Genomic DNA, 22,234 nt, shown 5'->3' on the forward strand with positions numbered 1-22,234 from the left:
TGGCCAATAGGCTTAAGCCGGTGCTAGCCTCATTAATACACCCCGACCAATCGGGGTTCATGCCTCGCCGCAACACGGCCCTCAATATCAGGAGACTCCATGGGGTGCTAGGGCAGTGCCATAGGCTGCAGGAGGATGCGGTGGTGGTCTAATTGGATGCCACCATGGCCTTCGATACCTTGGAATGGCCGTATATGTTCGCAGTCTTGCGCAAGCTGGGCTTTGGACCCCGCTTTATCGAGTGGGTGCGCTTAATGTACGCAGAACCCCTGGCGCAGGTGCTGGTAAACAACAAAGTGTCTGAAGTCTTCACGCTGGCCAGAGGGACTCGACAGGGCTGCCCCCCCTCGCCACTTCTTTTCGCCCTCTCCCTGGAGCCGCTTGCGGCCTGGATAAGACAGGTTGCCACCGTGCAGGGCCTAGCCTGGGCGGAGGGGTGGGAGGATAAAATATCGCTGTATGCTGATGACATACTTCTTTACCTCTCTAAGCCGCGTGGATCCATGATCGCGGCGCTGGACATACTGGCTAGTTTTGGTCGCAACTCTGGATTCCGAGTCAACTGGGCTAAATCTCATCTCTACGTCCTGCGCGGGGACCCTCCCAGACTCCCTGCCTCTTGCCCTATTCGGGTGGCGAAGGATGGGGTTAAGTACCTCGGAGTGTATATCACCGTTAATAAGGCCCTGTTGTACGAGCACAACCTCAAGCCGCCGCTGCTCCGGCTCCAAAGGGAGGCGAAATCCTGGCAGAACCTTCCACTGTCCTTGCTGGGCCGAGCAGCGCTATTTAAGATGTTATCGCTCCCACGATTCCTCTACGCGCTGCAAAACTACCCAGACCTGGTTCCGAACAGTTACTTTCTGGCGATCGAGACCGCGGTACGCACCCTCCTCTGGGCCGGGATGCCCCGTATCTCGCTGGCTAAGCTCACGCTGGGGTGGTACGATGGTGGAATTGCCCTCCCCGACATCCGTAAATACTACTGGGCGGCCCACCTGTCCGCGATTAACCAACGGACATACGGGGACGGGAACGACCCAGCATATGGTATGGATAGGTAGTTGCTTCCCGGGGGGAATTATGAAATAGCACTCTACTCTAAAAGAGGGGCGCGCGGACTCACCGGTCCGACGCTCCACTCGGTGCAGATATGGCACATTGCCCAGAAGAAGGTCGGTTGGGCTGGCGTCCTCACGATGGCCACGCCACTTTGGGCCTCCGAAGCACCGGGCAATCTAAGACGCACCAAGGGGTTCCGTAACTGGGACTTGATTGGCATCTCCCAGATCAAAGACATCTGGGGCCTGCCGGGATCCGCACGTTCGCCCAAATGCGAGAAGCATACGAGCTGGCGGATACGGAATACTTTAGGTACTTGCAGATAAGTCACTCCCTGCAGGCCAATATCCCACCGGAGGCCAAACTGCCACCTGCCTCCCCCCTCGAAGATAGGCTGCTGGATGGACATCTCGCGGAGCACGCCATATCCCTCACCTACAAAAAACGTATCAATAACCCCCCAGATATGCTTCTTCCCCTCAAAGAAAAATGGGTTGTGGAAGGGTTAGAGATAGATGACGAGGAGTGGCTCTGTGCCCTGGCTTCCCCGCGTGAAGTCGCGATATCGGCCCGATTGCGGCTTATTCAACTGAAGATTCTACACAGAGTCTACATCTCTTGCACGAGACTATACATGATGGGGGTTGTGGGGACACGGGAACCTTTTTCCACATAGTGTGGGGCTGCCCGAAGATTCAGAGGTATTGGAGAAGAGTGGTGCGGTGTATGGAGGAGGTGTGGGAAGTGGAGATTCGCCCGGAGGCTAAAAGGTGCCTCCTCAATATATGGGAACCAACTGACCTGCCGCCAAAAGGGAGGCTCTGGGTCACACTCGGCCAAATGGTTGCGAAGAGGAACATAGCCAGGCTCTGGGGAAGCGCTGTTCCACCAAAACTATCAGATTGGAACAACGATATGGATTGGTGCATGCTGCAGGAAAGAACTGTGTATGTGGCGAGAGGGTGCCCTCGTAAGTGGGTTGAGGTATGGGCCAAGTGGAACGATTTTAGGGGGGGCATTTGTGAACCTCCTGCCATCGCGCAGGAAGAACCCGGAGATGTCTAGTATCCTGCTGCTGCGGTCTGGGGTGCTGAGGAGGGGGGCGGCGGCTGCAGCCCCGAGCCATGGACACGTAAGACGAGCGTAGTGTTGACCGGTAGTTAAGGGGTAGGAGGGAGGGGGAGTTTGATTGTTTGGCACCTTAATGCATATGGGGGCACTATGCCCATACCTTTGTGGATGTTCTGAAGGACACTAGACCTGCAACATTTTGGTTACACCTTGGTACACCTGCATCCTTCAACGCCGCCGTACCTCCGGGTTGACGGCATAGGGCTGTGTGATCCGAGACATATGCAAGTATATTCACCGCGGCCGGCCCATAAGGGTTGTAGGCTCTCTGCTGTGTACCTTGAATCTTTGAATAAAGGTTTTTCAAAAAAAAAAAAAAAAAGAATTTGGAAATACCTCAGGCGAATGCAGCGTTGTTGCCCGATTGCTGGACAATAATTTTTGGGGGTAGTCCACCCCTGACGCTTGCATCGACTGTGCTAAGTACACCCTTCGTTTGGACTGATTTGATGGAAAAATCTAATATTTTGTCTATGTGGATAACAAAATGTGGTTGCACAAAAAACAAAGCAAAAAGAAAGACAGAACATAATAGATCTGAAAAAAAGAGGTCACCAAGTATCCAAAGGTACTGCATACGTTAGAAAAGCAGTCTACTATTGATATTAAAGACATTACCTTAAAGGAAATTCAACATAGATAATTAAATGAAGAGAGGGAGACCAGGGAGGAGGAGCCTAGCGCGCAACCAAGATGGCCGCGTAGGTGCGAGGCTCCCGAGGACCTCTGCAACCTCCTACGACTATCCTGAATTTATCCTGTCTCGGATGAGGGGACTGTGTTGGTGAGCCTGAGCTGAGGTGGCACCCGTTTCCCGTTGTCAAATCGGACCTCGGACACCGGAGTGAGCACCGATTGAAGTCTGCGGCCTTCTCCTCGCCAGACCCCGGATTTGCGCTGAGGGGTGACCCAGTGACAAAGTGAACAACAGCGGCGGGCCGGGCCTGGCGAGTCGCGTACCCCGCACTTTCGCTTTCGCACCCCCTTGCCGTCTCTGCAGGGTTGGGTCGCGGGGCTCTTTGTGTTGGTGTGGTCTCGCTGGGAGACTCGGCCTGCCCGCCGGCTGTGACCCACCCCGCCGATCTGGGGTGGCCCCCCCGGAGCTTGTGGCCCTGATTGCCTGCCCTTCCTGATGCCCCGGACCTGCCCACGGATCTGACTCTGCGGGATGTCATGGGCGCCATTGCCGAGATGAAGGCCTCGGTGGGCCAGCGGTTCGACACACTGGCACAGAAGATCGACTCGGTCCTCGTGGATGTTGGCCTGGTGAGGGCCGATCTTTCCAAGACCAACGACGAGTTGATTCTTTGGCCCACACCGCATCGGGCCTTACTACTGAGGTGGCGGCACTACAAACAGAGGTGCGCCGGCTTAGTCAGGCGAGCGCGCTTATGGATCGGCGCCTGGAGGACTCCGAGAGTCGGGCCCGGAGGAACAACATCCGCATCATCGGGGTGCCCGAGGGACGGGAGGAAGCGGCGGCGGACCTATTTGTGGAGGACCTGATCGCTACCCATCTCCAGCCACGGGGGCTGAGTAAATTCTTCGCGGTGGAGCGGGCCCACAGGGTTCCCGGGGGAAGGCCGAAGGTCGGAGCCCCTCCGCGATCTCTCATTGCCCGGATTTTCAACTTTCGGGACAGAGACGCTATCCTGCAAGCCTCCAGACTGCATGGGCCGGTTAAGCTTGACAATATGGAGGTGAACTTTTACCCTGATTTCACCCCAGCGGTCCAGAAGCAGAGACTGAGCTTCCTAGGCGTCAAGCGCCCTCTTCGGGACCTGAACCTTAAATACGCTATGCTCTTCCCAGCCAAGCTGCGAGTGGAGGTAGAGGGTCGCATGCACTTTTTTGATCGTCCCGAAGCGGCCGGAGACTGGCTGGACACTCTGTCTGGGGATCGTGATCGAGGGGGCGGGGGGGGGCGGCGGGGGGAGACGGCACACTGGATCGGGACTGAGGGGGTAATATTGGGCTTCACTCTGGACAAAAATGATGCCACTCTCGATTAAGCGTCTGTCTGTATAATTTCCCCTCCTATGGAGGTTGTGTGGGGTCTACTGGGGGTTCTCCTTCCTCCTCTAGGGGGTTTAGCTAGTTTTTACTATATATATGGGGCGACAGGCACACTGCACGTTGGGGGGGCTGTTCGGGCTCATGCAGGGGTGCAGGGAGGGGGGAGTTTTGTTGGGGCGGGTGGGCAGGGATGGGGGGGTGTTGTTCGTTTTTACCACAAGGCAAAAGTATCATTGTGTTAGCTCTATAGTGCTCTCGGGGGGACAAATGGTGGCTTCTGTCTATGATGGGGGGTAGGGAACTAACTCTGTTGTCCTGGAACGTGAATGGACTGGGGGACAGGATTAAACGTGGTGTGGTCCTGCAGTTCTTGAAGCGAATCTCGCCCGATGTAGTTTTTCTGCAGGAGACACACCTCATTGGCAACTCCTTCTGCGCCATGAATCGGCGTGGCTATCGCCTAGTGGCCCATTCGGGCTTCACGTCTGGCTCAAGGGGTGTGGGCATCATGGTTAAGAACTCGCTCCCGTTGGAGATTGATGAGGTGCTCCATGACGACAGGGGACGTTACACGGTCTTGGTGGGAAGGATGGAGGGCAAAGTGGTCGTTTTTGTGTCAGTATACGTCCCGCCGGGGCTGCAGTCGACTACCTTTGCGGACCTGGGGCGCCTCCTCCTTGGCCTTCCGGGGGGGATTCTGGTGGTGGGGGGGGATTTCAATGCGGTGGTTTCCGGGACTGTGGATCGTCACCCCCCTAGGGACCTCCCCCGGGCCCAAGCGTAGCTATCTGGCATATTGGACACTTTGGGATTGGTGGATTGCTGGCGTTTAAAACATCCCACGCAGCTACAGTATACCTTCCATTCGGGGGCCCATGGTAGTCTCTCACGACTAGATTTTGTCCTGGTCCCGGCGGCCTATGTTGGGAGGGTGGGAGAGGTGCGCCATTTGGCACGGGGTATCTCGGACCATTCCCCGCTCCTGTTACACCTGGATCTTTTTCCGAGGGGTGAGGGTAGGGTGGTCCCGATCAATCCCTGGTACCTGCGCGACCCCACCATTCGCGCCGAATTGATTAAATCCCTCCAGCGCTATTTTGACGAGAATGTGGGGTCCGTGCCTTCGGCTGTCTCACTGTGGGAGGCATTCAAGACAGTACTGCGAGGAGAGGCCCTGTCCCTTATTTCCCACACCCGGAGGCGCGAGCGGGAGGAGGTGACCCGGGTGGAAGCTGAGATAGCCGAGTTGGAGGGTAATCTAGAATGTGGGGTGACGGATGCCGTATTACATGTTCTCCAACTCAAGCAAGCGGCCTATAGGGCCCTCGTCACGGAGGCGGCCAGGGGCCTCAGTAGAGAGCAACAGGGGAGACTGTATGATATGGGTGATAAGGCTGGTAAATTGATTGCGTGGTTGGACAAAAAGGAGAGAGCGAGTCGTGTAGTCCCGCTGATTGAGAAAACGGACGGTGTGTGTGTGTTACTGAGCCGGAAGAAATTGTCTCCTGCTTCGCGGATTATTTCCATGGGGTGTCTTCCCCGGTGTCTTCCCGCTCTGAAGAGGATTCCCGTGCCCTGCTCAGGGATATCGCGCTGCCTTCCCTTTCGGAGGAGGACAGAGTATCGTTGGACGCCGCTCCAACCTCCGACGAAATCGCCCTCGCCATACGTTCGGTCGCTTCCGGCAAGGCCATGGGTCCTAATGGTCTCCCCATCGAGTTGTACAAGTTGCGACCGGATACGCTGGCACCACATCTCCGATCGATGTTCCTGGAGGCTCACTCGGTGGGCTCCCTCCCGCTGGACCAGCGTCTGGCTACAATCGTGGTTATCCACAAGGAGGGGAGACCTCGGGACCGGGTTACATCCTATCGGCCCATTTCGCTACTGAACGCGGAGCCCAAAATTCTCGCCAAGGTCCTGGCCAATCGGCTGGTCGGCGTGGTGGGCGACCTGGTTCACCAGGATCAGTCCGGCTTTATTCCCCATCGTAACACGGCCCTTAACTTGCGGTGTTTGCATGGGGTGCTCGCACGTGTTCAGTACATACGGGAGCCGGCCATTTTGGCGTCCTTGGACGCCACCATGGCGTTTGACACGCTTGAATGGCCATACATCTGGGCGATGCTTGCGAAGTTTGGCTTTGGCGCAGGGTTCATCAGTTGGGTCAAATTGCTGTATTCAGGCCCATTGGCGCAGGTGGTGGTGAACGGTAGAGTATCGGCTCCGTTCGAGCTGGGCCGGGGCACGCGGCAGGGCTGCCCCTTATCCCCGCTCCTTTTTGCGCTTGCCTTGGAGCCCCTGGCGGAGTGGCTGCGGTGGGATCCTTCCATCCGTGGTCTCCGTTGGACCCCCGAGTATGAGGACCGCGTATCCCTATACGCTGATGACATCCTCTTGTACCTAGCTTCCCCACGTAAATCACTGATAGTACTGGTTGATGTTTTGCATTCATTTGGTCGTAACTCCGGCCTTGTCATCAACTGGGCTAAATCGTGCGTGTATGTTCTCTCTGGGGAGGCTCCTATTCTCCCGCGGGGCTGTCCGATCCAGATCGCCCCGCAGGGATTTCGGTACCTGGGTGTCTTCATTACTCTGGACCCGGAGGCCCGGTATGATCGGAACTTGCTTCCCCCCCTCCAGCGCCTGAAGGAAGATGTCACGCGCTGGCGGCGCTTGCCGCTTTCGCCGCTCGGCCGGGCGGCGTTGTTTAAGATGATGTCTCTGCCGCGTTTCCTGTACGCTTTGCAGAATACTATGGACCTCGTCCCAGCGCGCTACTTCCGTGAGGTGGAGAGTTTGCAGCGCCGCCTGTTCTGGGACGGGAGGCCGCCTATCGCCCTGGCGAAGCTGACGCTCCCATGGTATGACGGAGGGATTGCCCTCCCGGATATCAAACGGTACTATTGGGCCTCCCAGCTGGCTGCGATTAATCACGGCCTGTACGGGCCCGCCTTAAACCCGGCATTCGAAATGGATAAGATGCTACTCCCGGTTGGGGACTATAATCGAGCGCTCTACTCCAGCGCGCCCGACGCTCGGCTGACCGGCCCCACGCGTGTCATGGTGCGAGTGTGGCACGCGGCTAATGTGGCGATGGGGTGGAAGGACCGTCTGACCCGGGCATCACCACTATACGCGTCCGAGCAGTTGGGCTCCCTGTGGACCTCGAAGGGCTTCGAGAAGTGGGACATGATAGGCATCAGCAAAGTGGGGGATCTCTGGACGAGGGGAGGATTTAAAACGTTCGAGATGCTGCAGACGGAATTCCAGTTGCATGACAGGGAGTACTTTCGGTATTTGCAGATCCGTCATGCACTGGGCTCCGTCTTCCCGGACGTTGCATCCATCCCGGAGCATTCCCCCCTGGAGGATAGAGTGCTGGATGGACACGTTCCGGACAGCACGATCTCACTGATCTACAAAAAACTGATCAATGACCGCTCGGGATTGCTGACTGCCCTTCGAGAGGCTTGGGTTGCCGATGGACTGGAGCTGGACGACGAGGACTGGGCCTCTGCGGTGGCCTCCCCGAAAGAGGTGGCCATACCGGCCCGCCTTCGCTTCGTCCAGCTCAAGATACTCCACAGAGTCTACATGACGGGGCCAAGGCTCCTGCGTATGGGCTATGCTGTGGACGGGTTGTGTAAGCGTGGGTGTGGCGCTTTGGGGACCTTTCTGCATATATTGTGGGAATGCCCGGAGGTGGAGCGATTCTGGCGTGGTGTGCATGAGGTCCTGCATGTGGTTACGCATGTGGTGCTGCTACCCGAAGCGAGGAGATGCCTGTTGAATGTGTGGGAACCTACCGACTACTCGGCGCCACAGACGTGGTGGGTGACTCTGGGATATATGGTGGCCAAGCGTGATATTGCTCAACTGTGGGGATCCCAGAGGTCCCCGACTGTCTCGGCCTGGAAGGAACATATGGATTGGTGCATGTTTCGGGAAAAGGTGAGAGGTAAGCCTGGGACATGGGTGAAAGTATGGGGCCCCTGGAACGCCTACCGCGGGGGAATCTGTGCTCCGCCGTTATTGCCCGATCCGTCGCCTGCCCCATCCCCTTAGCCGACCCATCTTCCTTGTTCCGGGCATTGAGTTTACCCAGCCCTAGTCCTGATCTCTTCCCCTTCTTGATACTCCTATGGACTGGTAGGGTCCCCCTCTCAGGGGAGCACATGCTGCTATTTCTGATTGTGGATTGCCTTGTGGGTTTGTTTTTCTGGTTGTTCTTTCAGTTTAAAATGAAACCGTACAGTGGGGTCCGGATGGTGTGGCTATCAACGCTGCTAACTCCTGTGCATCTTCCTCAGCCGCAACACACGCTCTACAATGTGTATCATATGCTCCTTTTGTCTGCTAGCGGCCGGCCGGAAGGTTGTAGGCCCATCTTTGTATATTTTTTGAGTTTTGTAATAAACGGTTTAAAAAAAAAAAAAAAAAAAAGAGAGGGAGACCAGGATCATAAATTAGAGAGCTTATTAAACTGAATACAATTCGATGTGGGCTCAAACTGATCGGAAATTATACATGATTACTTTAGCTTGGTGGACAAAATTAAATTAACTATCACCATTAGTTAAATGAGGGATTCAATGAGTGAACAATCGAAGTTCAGGTGATGATCAGAGTGATATTAAGGACACCAATTTACTTTTATTAGAGATGTAAAACATATAAAATTCAAAACTGACTCGTTGATTTCCAGCAGATTTGCCTGACTTGACACAAACAAAACCTATCTTTTTTCTGACAATAAGAGGTTGAGAAGACTATACTCCAGAAATTACACATTACAATCTATCATGCAATATAGCAATGGAGACTAATATATTAATGAGAAGCACAAGAGAAAGTAGTATGTGAATAAGAACCAAAGAAGACTTGACTCCATTTTATCTCTAGTGACATATAATCTATTTTGCTAAAATACTATTATGTTATAACTGGAATTTAGATAGATATACTCACCTCGACTAACAAATCGATAAATAAAACACCCAACTTCCTATAGAACCGAACTTCAAAAATGAGGTTTCCCACAAATTCAAGCTATAATGTATGGATCGCCCATTCCTCAAGATCTCTCCTCAGTAACACGCACAGTCCTCCTGGCGTGGTATGCCGCCCTACGACACACCCAAGGGGGGGGAAACTGACGCAGCAAACGCCCCTCTGGCATGGCATGCTGGAGGTGGGTGGCTTACAAGGTTTCCAAAGTTGGGACCGCATAGGTATCACCCTGCTGGGAGACGTGTGGGTCAGTGATCATATCTGCTCTTTTGTAGATCTACAACTGCGACACTCACTCTATCCATCCCAATTTTATAGATACCTGCAACTTCGTCATGCCCTAGACTCCCACCTGCTACCAGGCACGTCCCTGCCAGAACACAGCCCCCTTGAAGCTCCAACACCATGGGGGAACCTCGGGAAAGAGGGTGTATAACGGATATATCGCTCGTTAACGAACAACGGTCCTACATCCCTCGACCCCCTGAAAGCCAGATGGGAGGCTTGGCTGGGCCCTCTAGAGGATGCGGATTGGAGGGATGCTTTAATGGCCCCCAGAAGTATTACGACCTCAGCTAGGCTTCGCCTCGTTCAACTAGACTATCTCCACGCCTCCTACCTTACTCCCACCCGCCTATACAGGGCAGGCCTTACGTCGAGCCCCTCCTGTACGCACTGCGGGACCGACCGGGCAGATTTTTTTCACGTGGTATAGTCCTGCCCACACAACTCCTTGCTGGAATGCCCTAGAGGCGGCGCTCACTGAGGTGCTGGGATGGGTGGTCCCACACATCCCATTGCATATACTATTGGGCATCACAGATGGGTTGGATGGGCCGAGAGCAGATAAGAGATTCCTTAGTGCTGCCCTAGTAGTAGCCAAACGCGATATAGCGATGGTTTGGAAAACTCCTGCTTCACCTAAAATTTCTACATGGCGCAGAGGGGTGGATTGGTGCGCTGCGCAAGAACTTCCCCTATACGAAGCTAGAGGTATGATAGAGTGATTGCTACTGTCCCTCCCCTAAGATCATGCCCGAAACTGTACAAGTGCAATGTTGAATAGATACTGTCATAGAAATGTCCATGCTTGCACAATGCCATATGTACGGAACTGAGATTCAAGCTGTACTGTTTATAATTTGTCCTTGTATAAAACCAATAAATTTGATTATCAAATAAAACACACCTAACTTTCTTGTTCCAACGCAGAGGTGAAACAGATTATATTGCCAAACGTATATATACAATGCACTACACACTTGCATACCGAATATGAAGTTCGATTTCTCATTCTAACTTCGAATTGGGTCAGACTAAACTACTTCGGTACAATTGTACTAAGTTCCCTTTAAGGCCCGCTATGGTTCTCCTTTATTTTAGCCTAACCACATGTTTTAGGCCACAAACATTTTGCGCAGACATACGTAACACATTTATTTTTGTTGCCACAATATTATTTTAGAAATAGGCTGTACAATTTATTATTCGGTTCTTCTTCTTGGGATTCAGTCTGTACATTTCGTACAAGGTCGAACAACATGGTGCCCTGTTTTTCTGTGCTCAGTCAAGCAACATCTCCTAATGTTAGACAGAACACATAAAAGTTGCTGCTGTTTGCAAACACCTGTTAGAGCAAACACGGCACTTCTGATAATATAAACTGACACATGGCCCTTGAAAAACAAAGATGAGGATTCTTGCAGGGGGTCAGGTCTTGGAACGGGCACCCTAGCCATGCGTAAACAGAGTTTACACATACGATGCGGACCACCTAACTACAATACCAGATATGGGGTCTGGTGTTAATCCCAGAGATCACTTATCTATCATTGGGCTCACATAGTGCGGGTAGGCTTAGACAGATATCTAACCATTTACCATGTTAGAGATTTAATTGTATACAGTTTGCTAGTAATGTGATTACTTTGCTCAGTTCTATATGTTTTCTAATTGCAACAAAAATGCTTCACGATAGACTATAGTAGTTTCAATAAATATTGTACATTTTCCTCGTGTCTTTAGTTTATTATGGACATGCATGACTTAGAGTGAAAGGTGATGATCTGTTTCCGTGGTTCCCTTGGGACTAGAGTGTTGTGTTCTGGGTTGGCACATTACCCGTTACTCTGGAAGGTTAGGAGAACTTGTGTTCCTCGACCCTCCTGGAAAGGTTAGTGGTTCCCACATGAAAAGCTGCCGAGAAGGTTGAACCCTCTAATGCAAGAGTGATCTGGCTCCTGAGGTCTTAGAGTTTGGGTACCTTAACCTCTCTCAAGAGCGCAAGACCATCCTTAAAGAAGTTTCATAGACCTACTACACGGACCTGCTACAATGCCAAGTGGAAAAGGATTGTCCACTACTGCATGCCTAAGAATATAGGCCTGCTTAACCCTCCAGTACAAGAACTCATTTTCTACGTCCATCACCAGCAAATCCAGAGAGAGGTTAAGGTACCCAAACTCTAAGACCTCCGGAGCCAGATCACTAGACTGAGCTGCTTGGGAGTGCTGGTCCGTATCAACAATAGATCCGCACTATGACCCTCAGCTTGAGAGGCAATGCTGTAGAGGGCACATGAGTAAGCAGGTGTGAGGAACAATGAGGCCATCATACCTAGAAGACACATGACTGTTATCAGTGGATGATTTGGATGATATAGAGGCAGTAGTTGCTGGAAGGCCTGCACTCTTGCTTGACTGGGATAAGCTTTGCTAGTGACAGCGTTTAGTACAGCTCGTAGAAAGCGTTGATTTGCAAGGGTTGCAGGTCGGACTTGACAGTGTTTACTGTACAGCCCAAGTTGTGAAGGAGGGAAGCCATTGTTTGGATATGTGCGAGGCAATGCTGCTTGCTTACACTCTTCATCAGCCAATCCTCTAAGTATGGGAATACATGGATGTCATTCCTTCCTAACCGGGCAGCCACAACCACAAAGCACTTAGTGAACTCTCTGGGGGAAGTGGTGACTTCAGAAGGTAGCACTTTGAACTGACAATTCTAGCCCTTTTACCATGAATCGTACATAGCGGCCATGAGTAGGGTGTATAGGTATATGGAAGAAGGTATCCTATAGGTCGCGAGCTATCATAAAGTCACCTTGCTGTAGTAGAGGAATGCCATACGGTAGAATGACCATAAGGAAGAGCTCTGAGAGGATGTACTTGTTGAGGGGTCTGACATTGAGGATACTGCTTAGAGAGCCGTCCATTTTAGGGGTGAGAACACAGAGGGAGTAAAACTCCCATGCCTAGGTGTTTCAATGGCACTGGTTCTATTGCACCCTTGAGGGTAGGCACATGGACCTCTTCTTGCAGAAGGTGCTGTGGGGAGGGTGTGTGTGCGTGGTGGGATGTTTGGTGGGAAACAAATTGAAATATACCCACTAGTTGGAAGTGATCTCTTCCCAATATGAAAGAAACCCCAGGAGCCCCTGCACCCGATAGGTGTAGTGGGGGTGGGGTGGGAGGGAGTCACTGCTTGGTATAGGTGGCCCCTTTAGCAGTGCCTAGTAACACATTTAGCTGGTGCCCATGCACATTACCAGGCAAAGAAGAACCACTACACTTTGTGACTCTTTGAAGAAAATCAACTTGCAAACAGCCAAGCCCAACACTACATGGCAGGAGTATGCAGAGCGTATGTATCTACAAGCACACAATCCACAAACATTATATTTTACTACATATGCAGCTTTTCCCTTTTTGCTTTTTTTGTTTATTTCTTAGCGCATTATTCTTTCTGTTTTCAAATTATTAATTGAATGTATTTTTAGGATTACATTTTTTTTATTTGTATTTTTCTATGTACATTTACTTAATTATTACTTTTTAAAACATGTTTTATATATGCAATATTTAAAATAATATTTGTAATAGATATGCACCAATGAAACATGTCTATGAAGGTAACACCTACCGGCACACTTCTATAAAGTTAAGCTAGGGACTTACAGATGCGGTTTTAGTAATCGAGTTTAGCCGTGTAAGACTTGCACTGAAACTCACCTAATGTGGGGGATGCATGGCGGGATAAAACATTACAAGGCAGCAACACCACTGTTCTCTGTATTTGCGGGGGACTGAGCGAGTAGGCAGCTCTAGGGAAGGAAAACACTATATTATTCGTTCTCTTGTCCCTTTATTTTGGGGTCAGTGAGATATAACAATAAGAATACTGTGAGACTCTTCATTGTTTCTAGGTCTCTCTGTGGTGCACCTGTGAGGGGTTCCTAATGTTTATGGAGTATTCACTCCTATTTTTAATACTGACACTTAATGCTGCAGAATAGAAGACTGACTAACGAAACAGTATTTATTGTACCACTTGTCCAGATACTTAAAGTGGACTCTTCGCGGATTAAAAGATATGTTTCAAACCAGTGACAAGTCTTATCTGCCAGGGCTTTTGTTTGTTCCTATTTTGTGATGAGGGCAGCTTGAGCAGTTTTCCCTCTGACTCAAGTGTTCGCTTCACTTTGGAATCTGCCTTGGAAGGTGAGCGCCCTCTGCATTCAACAGAATCACCCAGCATTTATAAGGCAGAGAAATGTACACTGGATTCACTCATGTTTGAGAGCTCTTAAGCATCTAAGGTGAGCCCATCTGAAGCAGACAATCATAAAATTCATACGGTTATAATTGCAATATTTCCCACATGGTTTATCCTTCTTGTAGCCATGCGCCTAGAGTGGTCTAGTGGAACTTCTGGACGTGTTTGATTCAAACACAAAAGGACTACTTGGGGTTGAGAAGAAGGTGTCAAGAGGGGCAGAGTTGGCAGCATATGGAGCTTAGGGTTCTTGTAAGCTGATGGCCTCACAGGCGGTCCTCCAGCTGTAGAGAGGCATAGTGAAAGGAAAGTGGAGCTCCTAGGGAGCGGTCGCGACATTGGGCTGGTTGCCTCTTAAGTGGTCACACCTTACCTCTACCCACTCGGCCGGGGACTCTTCAGAGCTCGGCTTCACTTGCAGCTTGGCATAGAGACACTGCTGGACCACGGCGCGGGCGGCGACCACCTTGTCCTTCTCTGCCATGGTATTCTTCTGCACCTTTAACATTAGGATATTCTCCTTCCAGGAGCAAGTACCACCAATTCCTGCAACAGTACAAAAATACTCCTCATAAGGTGCACCACAGGTACATGTATGCTACTAGAAGTCTATAGGATCTGTCGATAAACAGCATGACCGACCCCAAGTGGTACAGTATGAAAAACTGCAAATACACTGAGCACTGGTAACAACGCTCGTGCCAGCCAGGTGTCTACAGGCCTGCCACTGACCAGCATAGACTGCAGCCAAGGGACATCTGCAACCACTTACTCCCGCCAAGAACAGGGAGAGAATTCAGAGTTCAGCTACAATAACACGGAGCAGTGGTTACACCCTGAAGTGATGCCTGCTGCAGCCTTGGCCATAGATGCATGACTGAACCACACCTAGAGGGACCTGCCCCTAGAGAGGCTTCAAAAGCCAGTGCCTGGCAGCAGACTCCTGGCCCATAGTGCACCGGCCGTAGACTCCTGGCCCATAGTGCACCGGCGGCAGACTCCTGGCCCTTAGTGCACCGGCTGCAGACTCCTGGCCCTTAGTGCACCGGCTGCAGACTCCTGGCCCTTAGTGCACCGGCTGCAGACTCCTGGCCCATAGTGCACCGGCTGCAGACTCCTGGCCCATAGTGCACCGGCGGCAGACTCTTGGCCCTTAGTGCACCGGCTGCAGACTCCTGGCCCATAGTGCACCGACTGCAGACTCCTGGCCCATAGTGCACCGGCTGCAGACTCCTGGCCCTTAGTGCACCGGCTGCAGACTACAGACTCCTGGCCCTTCGTGCACTGGCCACAGACTCCTGGCCCATAGTGCACCGGCTGCAGACTCCTGGCCCATAGTGCACCGGCTACAGACTCCTGGCCCTTAGTGCACCAGCTGCAGACTCCTGGCCCTTAGTGCACTGGCTGCAGACTCCTGGCCCTTAGTGCACTGGCTGTAGACTCCTGGCCCTTAGTGCACTGGCTGCAGAATCCTGGACCTTAGTGCACTGGCTGCAGAATCCTGGACCTTAGTGCACCGGCTGCAGAATCCTGGCCCTTAGTGCAGCGGATGCAGACTCCTGGCCCTTCGTGCACTGGCTGCAGACTCCTGGTCCTTCGTGCACTGGCTGCAGAATCCTGGCCCTTAGTGTACCGGCGGCAGACTCCTGGCCCTTCGTGCACCGGCGGCAGACTCCTGGCCCTTAGTGCACGGGCTGCAGACTCCTGGCCCATAGTGCACCGGCTGCAGACTCCTGGCCCTTCATGCATCGGCTGCAGAATCCTGGCCCTTAGTGTGCCGGCTGCAGACTCCTGGCCCTTCGTGCACCGGCTGCAGACTCCTGGCCCTTAGTGCACCGGCTGCAGACTCCTGGTCCATAGTGCACCGGCTGCAGACTCCTGGCCCATAGTGCACTGGCTGCAGACTCCTGGCCTTTAGTGCACCGGCTGCAGACTCCTGGCCCTTAGTGCACCGGCTGCAGACTCCTGGCCTTTAGTGCACTGGCTGCAGACTCCTGGCCCATAGTGCACCGGCTGCAGACTCCTGGCCCATAGTGCACCGGCTGCAGACTCCTGGCCCATAGTGCACCGGCTGCAGACTCCTGGCCCATAGTGCACCGGCTGCAGACTCCTGGCCCATAGTGCACCGGCTGCAGACTCCTGGCCCATAGTGCACCGGCTGCAGACTCCTGGCCCATAGTGCACCGGCTGCAGACTCCTGGTCCATAGTGCACCGGCTGCAGACTCCTGGTCCATAGTGCACCGGCTGCAGACTCCTGGCCCATAGTGCACCGGCTCCAGACTCCTGGCCCATAGTGCACCGGCTCCAGACTCCTGGCCCATAGTGCACCGGCTGTAGACTCCTGGCCATTAGTGCACCGGCTGCAGACTCCTGGCCCTTAGTGCACCGGCTGCAGACTCCTGGCCCTTAGTGCACCGGCTGCAGACTCCTGGCCATTTGTGCACCGGCTGCAGACTCCTGGCCATTTGTGCACCGGCTGCAGACTCCTGGCCATTCGTGCACCGGCTCCAGACTCCTGGCCCATAGTGCACCGGCTCCAGACTCCTGGCCCATAGTGCACCGGCTGTAGACTCCTGGCCATTAGTGCACCGGCTGTAGACTCCTGGCCATTAGTGCACCGGCTGCAGACTCCTGGCCCTTAGTGCACCGGCTGCAGACTCCTGGCCCATAGTGCACCGGCTGCAGAGAGAGGCACAGCTGTGAAGGAGTTACAGGTGTTGTCAGTGCTCACTGTGCAACCCTTCCCTCCCCCATCCCTCCATTATCCTTTTTAATCCGACTAACCGACTCACATGTTCACCACTCAAATGAACTCATATTTCCCTCTACTCACCCACCACTAATCCTTTGGGTTCCAGAGCAGTGGCTACTTGCTGAAAAGTGCTATGACAACCCGCCAGGTGTAGTAAGCACTATATAAATACAATTACAACACAGGGGTCAATTAGCAGGGCCAACAGAAGGGTGTGTGCATGTCTGTCTGGCCTTAGTTGGGGAAAGAGTTGGGATGGACATTCTCAACCCCTCTAACGCCTTTTAAAAATGGTAACTGCGCCTGTTATACCAATTACAAACGGGAAACCTGCGGCATGCAGCGAATTATAAGGGTTGTTGCAGCGCATCCGGATTTCCAAAGCTCCCACTGTGCTGCTGTGTCTTCAGCCCGCGCTCTTTAAGAGGGTTTCCCGCGTTAGCAAAGATCTGCAGAGCACCCTCGTTTCCAAAGCCATCAACTGTACAACTCAGGTCAATGTCTTTCATTCATGAAGTTTGAGCCGCAGAAGCCTTAAGACTCCTCAACAGGCGCGCCTGCCTGCCTGCCTGCCTGTCTGCCTGCCCGCCCGCCTGCCCGCCCGCCTGCCCGCCCGCCTGCCTGCCTGTGTGAATCTCTTAAACAAAGCAATGGGTTCTGGCGGGATGTGTGCAATTTCTTAGAGTACTGTTTTTAAATACAGAGAGCAATGACTTATTTATAATGCATAGAACAATGATTCTTGAAAGAAAATGAAAACACACATCAAAATAAGATTCAGTAGTATATTCCTAAAACGTACTAAATACTAATGGCTGTTACAATTTACAAATTCAGTTGCAGCGAGGAACAATTAGTGACTGTGGTGAAAAAAGTGACATGTAGTGATTCAGTGATATAGACAATACAGTATATACAAGACGAATATATGTGAGATGAAGGAGGGGTGGGGGAAATAAAAAAATAAAAGTTTTTGTCCTGTGTATTTTTGCACATGTGCTGCAAGAACCAATAATGAATTAAATTGTGATCAAGACGGTTGTGCGGACATATATGGCATGTCGACGTTTCGACCCTGAGAGTAGCGTAAATGTAAGGTGCATCAGAGCGGGTCTTCTTCAGGACTGGAAGGATGACAGCCTATGAAATTAATTATAAAAGAGGATTAGGTGTGTGTTTAAACAGATGTTAAATATAACTGGTTTAGTAGCCAGGGAAAGGCTTACCAATGCGCAGAAGTTTTAGTGGATGAAATCTGCAAACAACAAGAGTCTCTGTTAGATTACAGAGGAGGAGTGTAAAAAATGACTTGTAAGCAACAACTGGTAAAATCTCTTACCAGAATGCGGTGATTCAATTGCACCGGTCAGTGATCCTTTTCAATTTATCAGGAAGGTCTCCACCATCCGGTTGGAGCCTAAAAAGAATGAATGGGGGCTTTATCAGCGAAAGGCAGTATGTGATTCTGCCTTGTAAAGGATGATACCACGAAGTGTAACATACCTCATCCGTATCTTCACTTGGCTTCCACCATGCGGTTGGAGTCTCGTGAGTGGGCCTATTGATTCAGACTGCTGCAAAAATACAGAATCAATGACTAAATACAAAGTCAATGGGTAGCGCTGGGTCGCGCTGACTAGAGCTATCTAGATCATGCCCTAATGGTATCTCACCTTGGTATAAATGAAAGCACGTCCGTCCAGCAGCCGCTCGGACCAGTTAGTGAGGCCAGGAGAGATGGAGTAGCTATTAATTGCGCTTCTGACGTGAGCACGACATGCACGCTCGAGTGCAGCAGCTCAGTTGAGCTGTCAAGAGAGAATTCATTAATCGTGCTGTACACGTCATTCTCGGCCTGGGAACGTGACGTGCACGCCGAGGTGCACAGCTCAATGAGGCTGTTACGAATGGACATACCATTGGCTTGACGATGTCAAATTCAACATGTACGCTGGAGCGTAGTGGTTTTTAGTCGGGTAGTTTAAAGAGCATATTACACAGGGAAAGTGTGACTTTCTTGTGAATTACTGAAAATACATTAGAAACGTTTGAAAATTAGCGCGACACATTCAAATGCACATGTTTATAAAAAACACACAGTTATCAGCGCTTGCAATAAAGTAGTGGTCTAATCTGGCTGCGAAAGAGTTTTCACTGGGAAAGTGTGACATACTTGGCAATTGCAAGATTTACATTACAACCGTCTGAGAAGTAGCGTGATGCATTCTAAGAACACAAATATAAATCAGCATATTTACACGTGAAATACAATTATCAGTACGCTTGAGAGACTTGCAATAAAGTCTAACATTCAAACACGCATGTTTACACAAAACACAGTTATCAAGCCATTTGAGAGGCTTGCAATAAAGTATACCATCCACGCCATGTAGTGGTCCAATCGGGCTATGAAATAGTATGGCGTTTTTCACAGGGAAAGTGTAACATACTTGGAAGTTGCAAGAATCACATTAAAAATGTCAGAAAAGTAAGAACACAAATACAAAGCAGCATGTTTATGCGAGAAATATAATTATCAGGACGTTTTGAGAGACTTGCAGCAAAGGCTAACATGTAAGCCTAACAATTAATAAGGTGCTTAGGAGACTAGCATGTTAGGGGTTCTACAGTCTAACCATTTGTCTATATGTCTCCTCTCGTTCATTTAACCCTGTGTTTACAGAATCAAGAATATGGATCCACCTACATTCTTTTAAGTTTAGTGATGTAAGGATGCTGCCTCCTCTGGTGAGTATAACAAGTTTCTCAAGTACCCACCATTGTAGGTCTTCAGCTGTGGAGTTGCTTGAAGACAAATGCTCCGCTAGGGGAGCCCCCTGGACCCTGCAGCGGATTCTGCTGCGATGTTGGAGAATCCTTGTTTTGACCTTTTGGGTGCTTTGGCCTACGTAGATTTTGCCCCACGGACATCGTATTGCATAGATTACGTTGTTACTGTTGCAATTAGAATGCTGCGGATATGTTTTCCCCATATGTACCAAGGACGAGACAGTCATTGCAAATCACACGCTTTGCAGTTACTGCATTTAAAATGACCAATTAACGGTGGTAAATGTAGTTGTTGTCTGATGTCTGGCATCTTCTCAAGTTCTAAGTAGGAGCTGACAACTTTGGGGCCTATGCATCAACAATGCCATTTGCGATTCCTTATTAGCGAAAAATAAGGAATCGCTAATAAGGAATAGCAAAAGGCTATGCATGTAGGAATCGCTATTCAAATAGCGATTCCTTAATATTCCTTATTACCGAATCGGTAATACCGAATCGGTAATAAGGAATACCTACCCATTCATTCCTATGGGCTTGGAGGCCCATAGGAATGAATGTAAAGCCAGTCTGTATTAGCGATTCGGTATTACCGAATCGCTAATAGCGGGAGCACTTTCAAGGGTGCCAGGGTGTCAAAAGGACACCCTGTTGCACCCCTGAAAATGATATGTGCACATATGTTGCACACACACATGCTCTAAGGGCATGTGTGTGCGCAACATGAAACTTTGAAAAATGCACAAAAGTGCTTTTTTCAAAGTTTTTGCAAATTACCATGCAGTTCATCTTCATGGTAATTTGCTCCCCCTATTAGCGAAATCGCTAATTTTTTAACTTTGATGCATTGCATTTAAGGAATCTCACTTTGGGATTCCTTAAATGCAATCGCTATTTGAGGAATCGGTATTTAAGGAATCCCTATTTAAAGAATCGCTATTTAAGGATTCCTTAAATAGCGATTTCTGCTTTTGGGTTGATGCATTGGGATTGGGTATTTTTTACTTAATACCGGGAGCTATTACCGAATCGGTATTTTACCGACTGGATTTTGGGTTGATGCATGAGGCTGATAGTCTTTAAAGTTCCTGGCTCTCTTAAAGGCAAATAAAGGTGTCACTTGAATATCAATCTCAGTTCTTATCAATCAATCAATCAATCAGTGACACTTATAAAGCGCGCTACATACCCGTAGGGTCTCAAGGCGCTGGGGGGGGGGGGTGCAGCTACTGCTCGAACAGCCAGGTCTTCAGCTTCTTCCTGAAGGAGAGGTGGTCTTGGGTCAGGCGCAGGTCGGTCGGGAGGGAGTTCCAGGTCTTGGCGGCCAGGTAGGAGAAGGACCTTCCTCCTGTAGTCGCTCTTCGGATGCGGGGGACGGCGGCGAGGGCGTGGTTGGCTGATCGGAGGTGGCGTTTGGGAGCGTAGAAGTTGACTCGGCTGTTGAGGTAGCTCGGGCCTTGGTCGTGTAGGGCTTTGTGTGCGTGGGTGAGGAGGCGGAAGGTGATTCTTTTGTTGACGAGGAGCCAGTGAAGGTCTCTCAGATGTCCGGAGATGTGGCTGGTTCGTGGGATGTCGAGGATGAGTCTGGCTGAGGCGTTCTGGATCCGCTGGAGTCTCTTCTGGAGCTTGGCGGTGGTACCGGCGTAGAGGGCGTTGCCGTAGTCCAGTCGGCTGGTGACGAGGGCCTGGGTGACGGTCTTCCTGGTCTCGGTGGGGATCCACCAGGAGATCTTCCGTAGCATGCGTAGGATGTTGAAGCACGCCGAGGAGACGTTGTTGACTTGCCTGGTCATGGAGAGGGAGGGGTCCAGGATGAAGCCCAGGTTGCGTGCATGGTCTGTCGGTTTGGGTGCGGTGCCCAGGGCGGGAGGCCACCAGGAGTCGTCCCAGGCGGAGGGTGAGGAGCCCAGGATGAGGACCTCCGTCTTGTCCGAGTTCAGTTTCAGGCGGCTGGTCGTCATCCACTCGGCTACCTCTTTCATCCCTTCGTGCAGGTTGGCTCTGGCGGCGGCGGGGTCGTTGGTCAGGGAGAGGATCAGCTGGGTGTCGTCGGCGTAGGAGATTATGCTGAGGTTGTGTTTGCGTACGATGGCCGCGAGGGGGCTCATGTAGACGTTGAAGAGGGTGGGGCTCAGAGATGATCCTTGGGGGACGCCGCAGATGACTTCGGAGGCCTCTGACTTGTACGGTGGTAGGCGGACTCTCTGTGTTCTTCCGTCGAGGAAGGAGATGATCCATTCCAGCGCCTTGTCCTGGATTCCGATGTTGCTGAGGCGCCGTACTAGGGTGCGGTGGCAGACCGTGTCGAATGCCGCGGAGAGGTCTAGGAGGATGAGGGCCGCTGTTTCTCCATTGTCCATCAGGGCTCGGATGTCATCGGTGGCGGCGATGAGGGCGGTCTCGGTGCTGTGGTTGGCTCGGAAGCCGGACTGTGAGGGGTCGAGGGATCCGTTCGTCTCGAGGAAGGCGGCCATCTGCTTGTTGACGGTCTTCTCGATGACTTTGGCTGGAAACGGGAGGAGCGAGATGGGGCGGTAATTCTTGAGGTCGGTGGGGTCGGCTGTTGGTTTCTTGAGTAGAGCGCTGAGTTCGGCGTGTTTCCAGCTCTCAGGGAAGGTGGCGGTGTCGAAGGATGTGTTGATGATGTCTCGCAGGTGGGGTGCGATGACAGCGTCGGCCTTGTTGAAGACGTGGTGAGGGCAGGGGTCGGTCGGTGATCCGGAGTGGATGGAGTTCATCGTGCGGATGGTGTCTTCGGTGCTGATCGGGGTCCAGGCGTGGAGGGTGGTGGTGGGGGGTGGTTGCTCGGTCATGGTGTGCGTTGGTTGGTTGTTGAAGCTGTTGTGTATGTCCGCGATCTTGTTGTGGAAGTATGAAGCGAGGGAGTTGCAGAGGTCTTGCGATGGGGTGATGTCGTTGTT

The 22,234-nt window shown here is 51.6% G+C and overlaps 1 protein-coding gene across 1 annotated transcript in view; it reads right to left on the minus strand.

Moving 5' to 3' along the window:
* Positions 1-22,234, minus strand: part of DTD2 (D-aminoacyl-tRNA deacylase 2) — a 65,925-nt gene that overhangs the window by 14,339 nt on the left and 29,352 nt on the right. Inside the window, exon 2 of the mRNA XM_085627410.1 lies at positions 14,147-14,319. Within this exon, the coding sequence (XP_085483536.1) occupies positions 14,147-14,281 (135 nt within the window). The 5' untranslated portion in view covers positions 14,282-14,319. The remainder of the gene's footprint in view (positions 1-14,146; positions 14,320-22,234) is intronic.

This window comes from Triturus cristatus, chromosome 9, assembly GCF_964204655.1.
Source record: "Triturus cristatus chromosome 9, aTriCri1.1, whole genome shotgun sequence".
Lineage (NCBI taxonomy): Eukaryota > Metazoa > Chordata > Amphibia > Caudata > Salamandridae > Triturus > Triturus cristatus.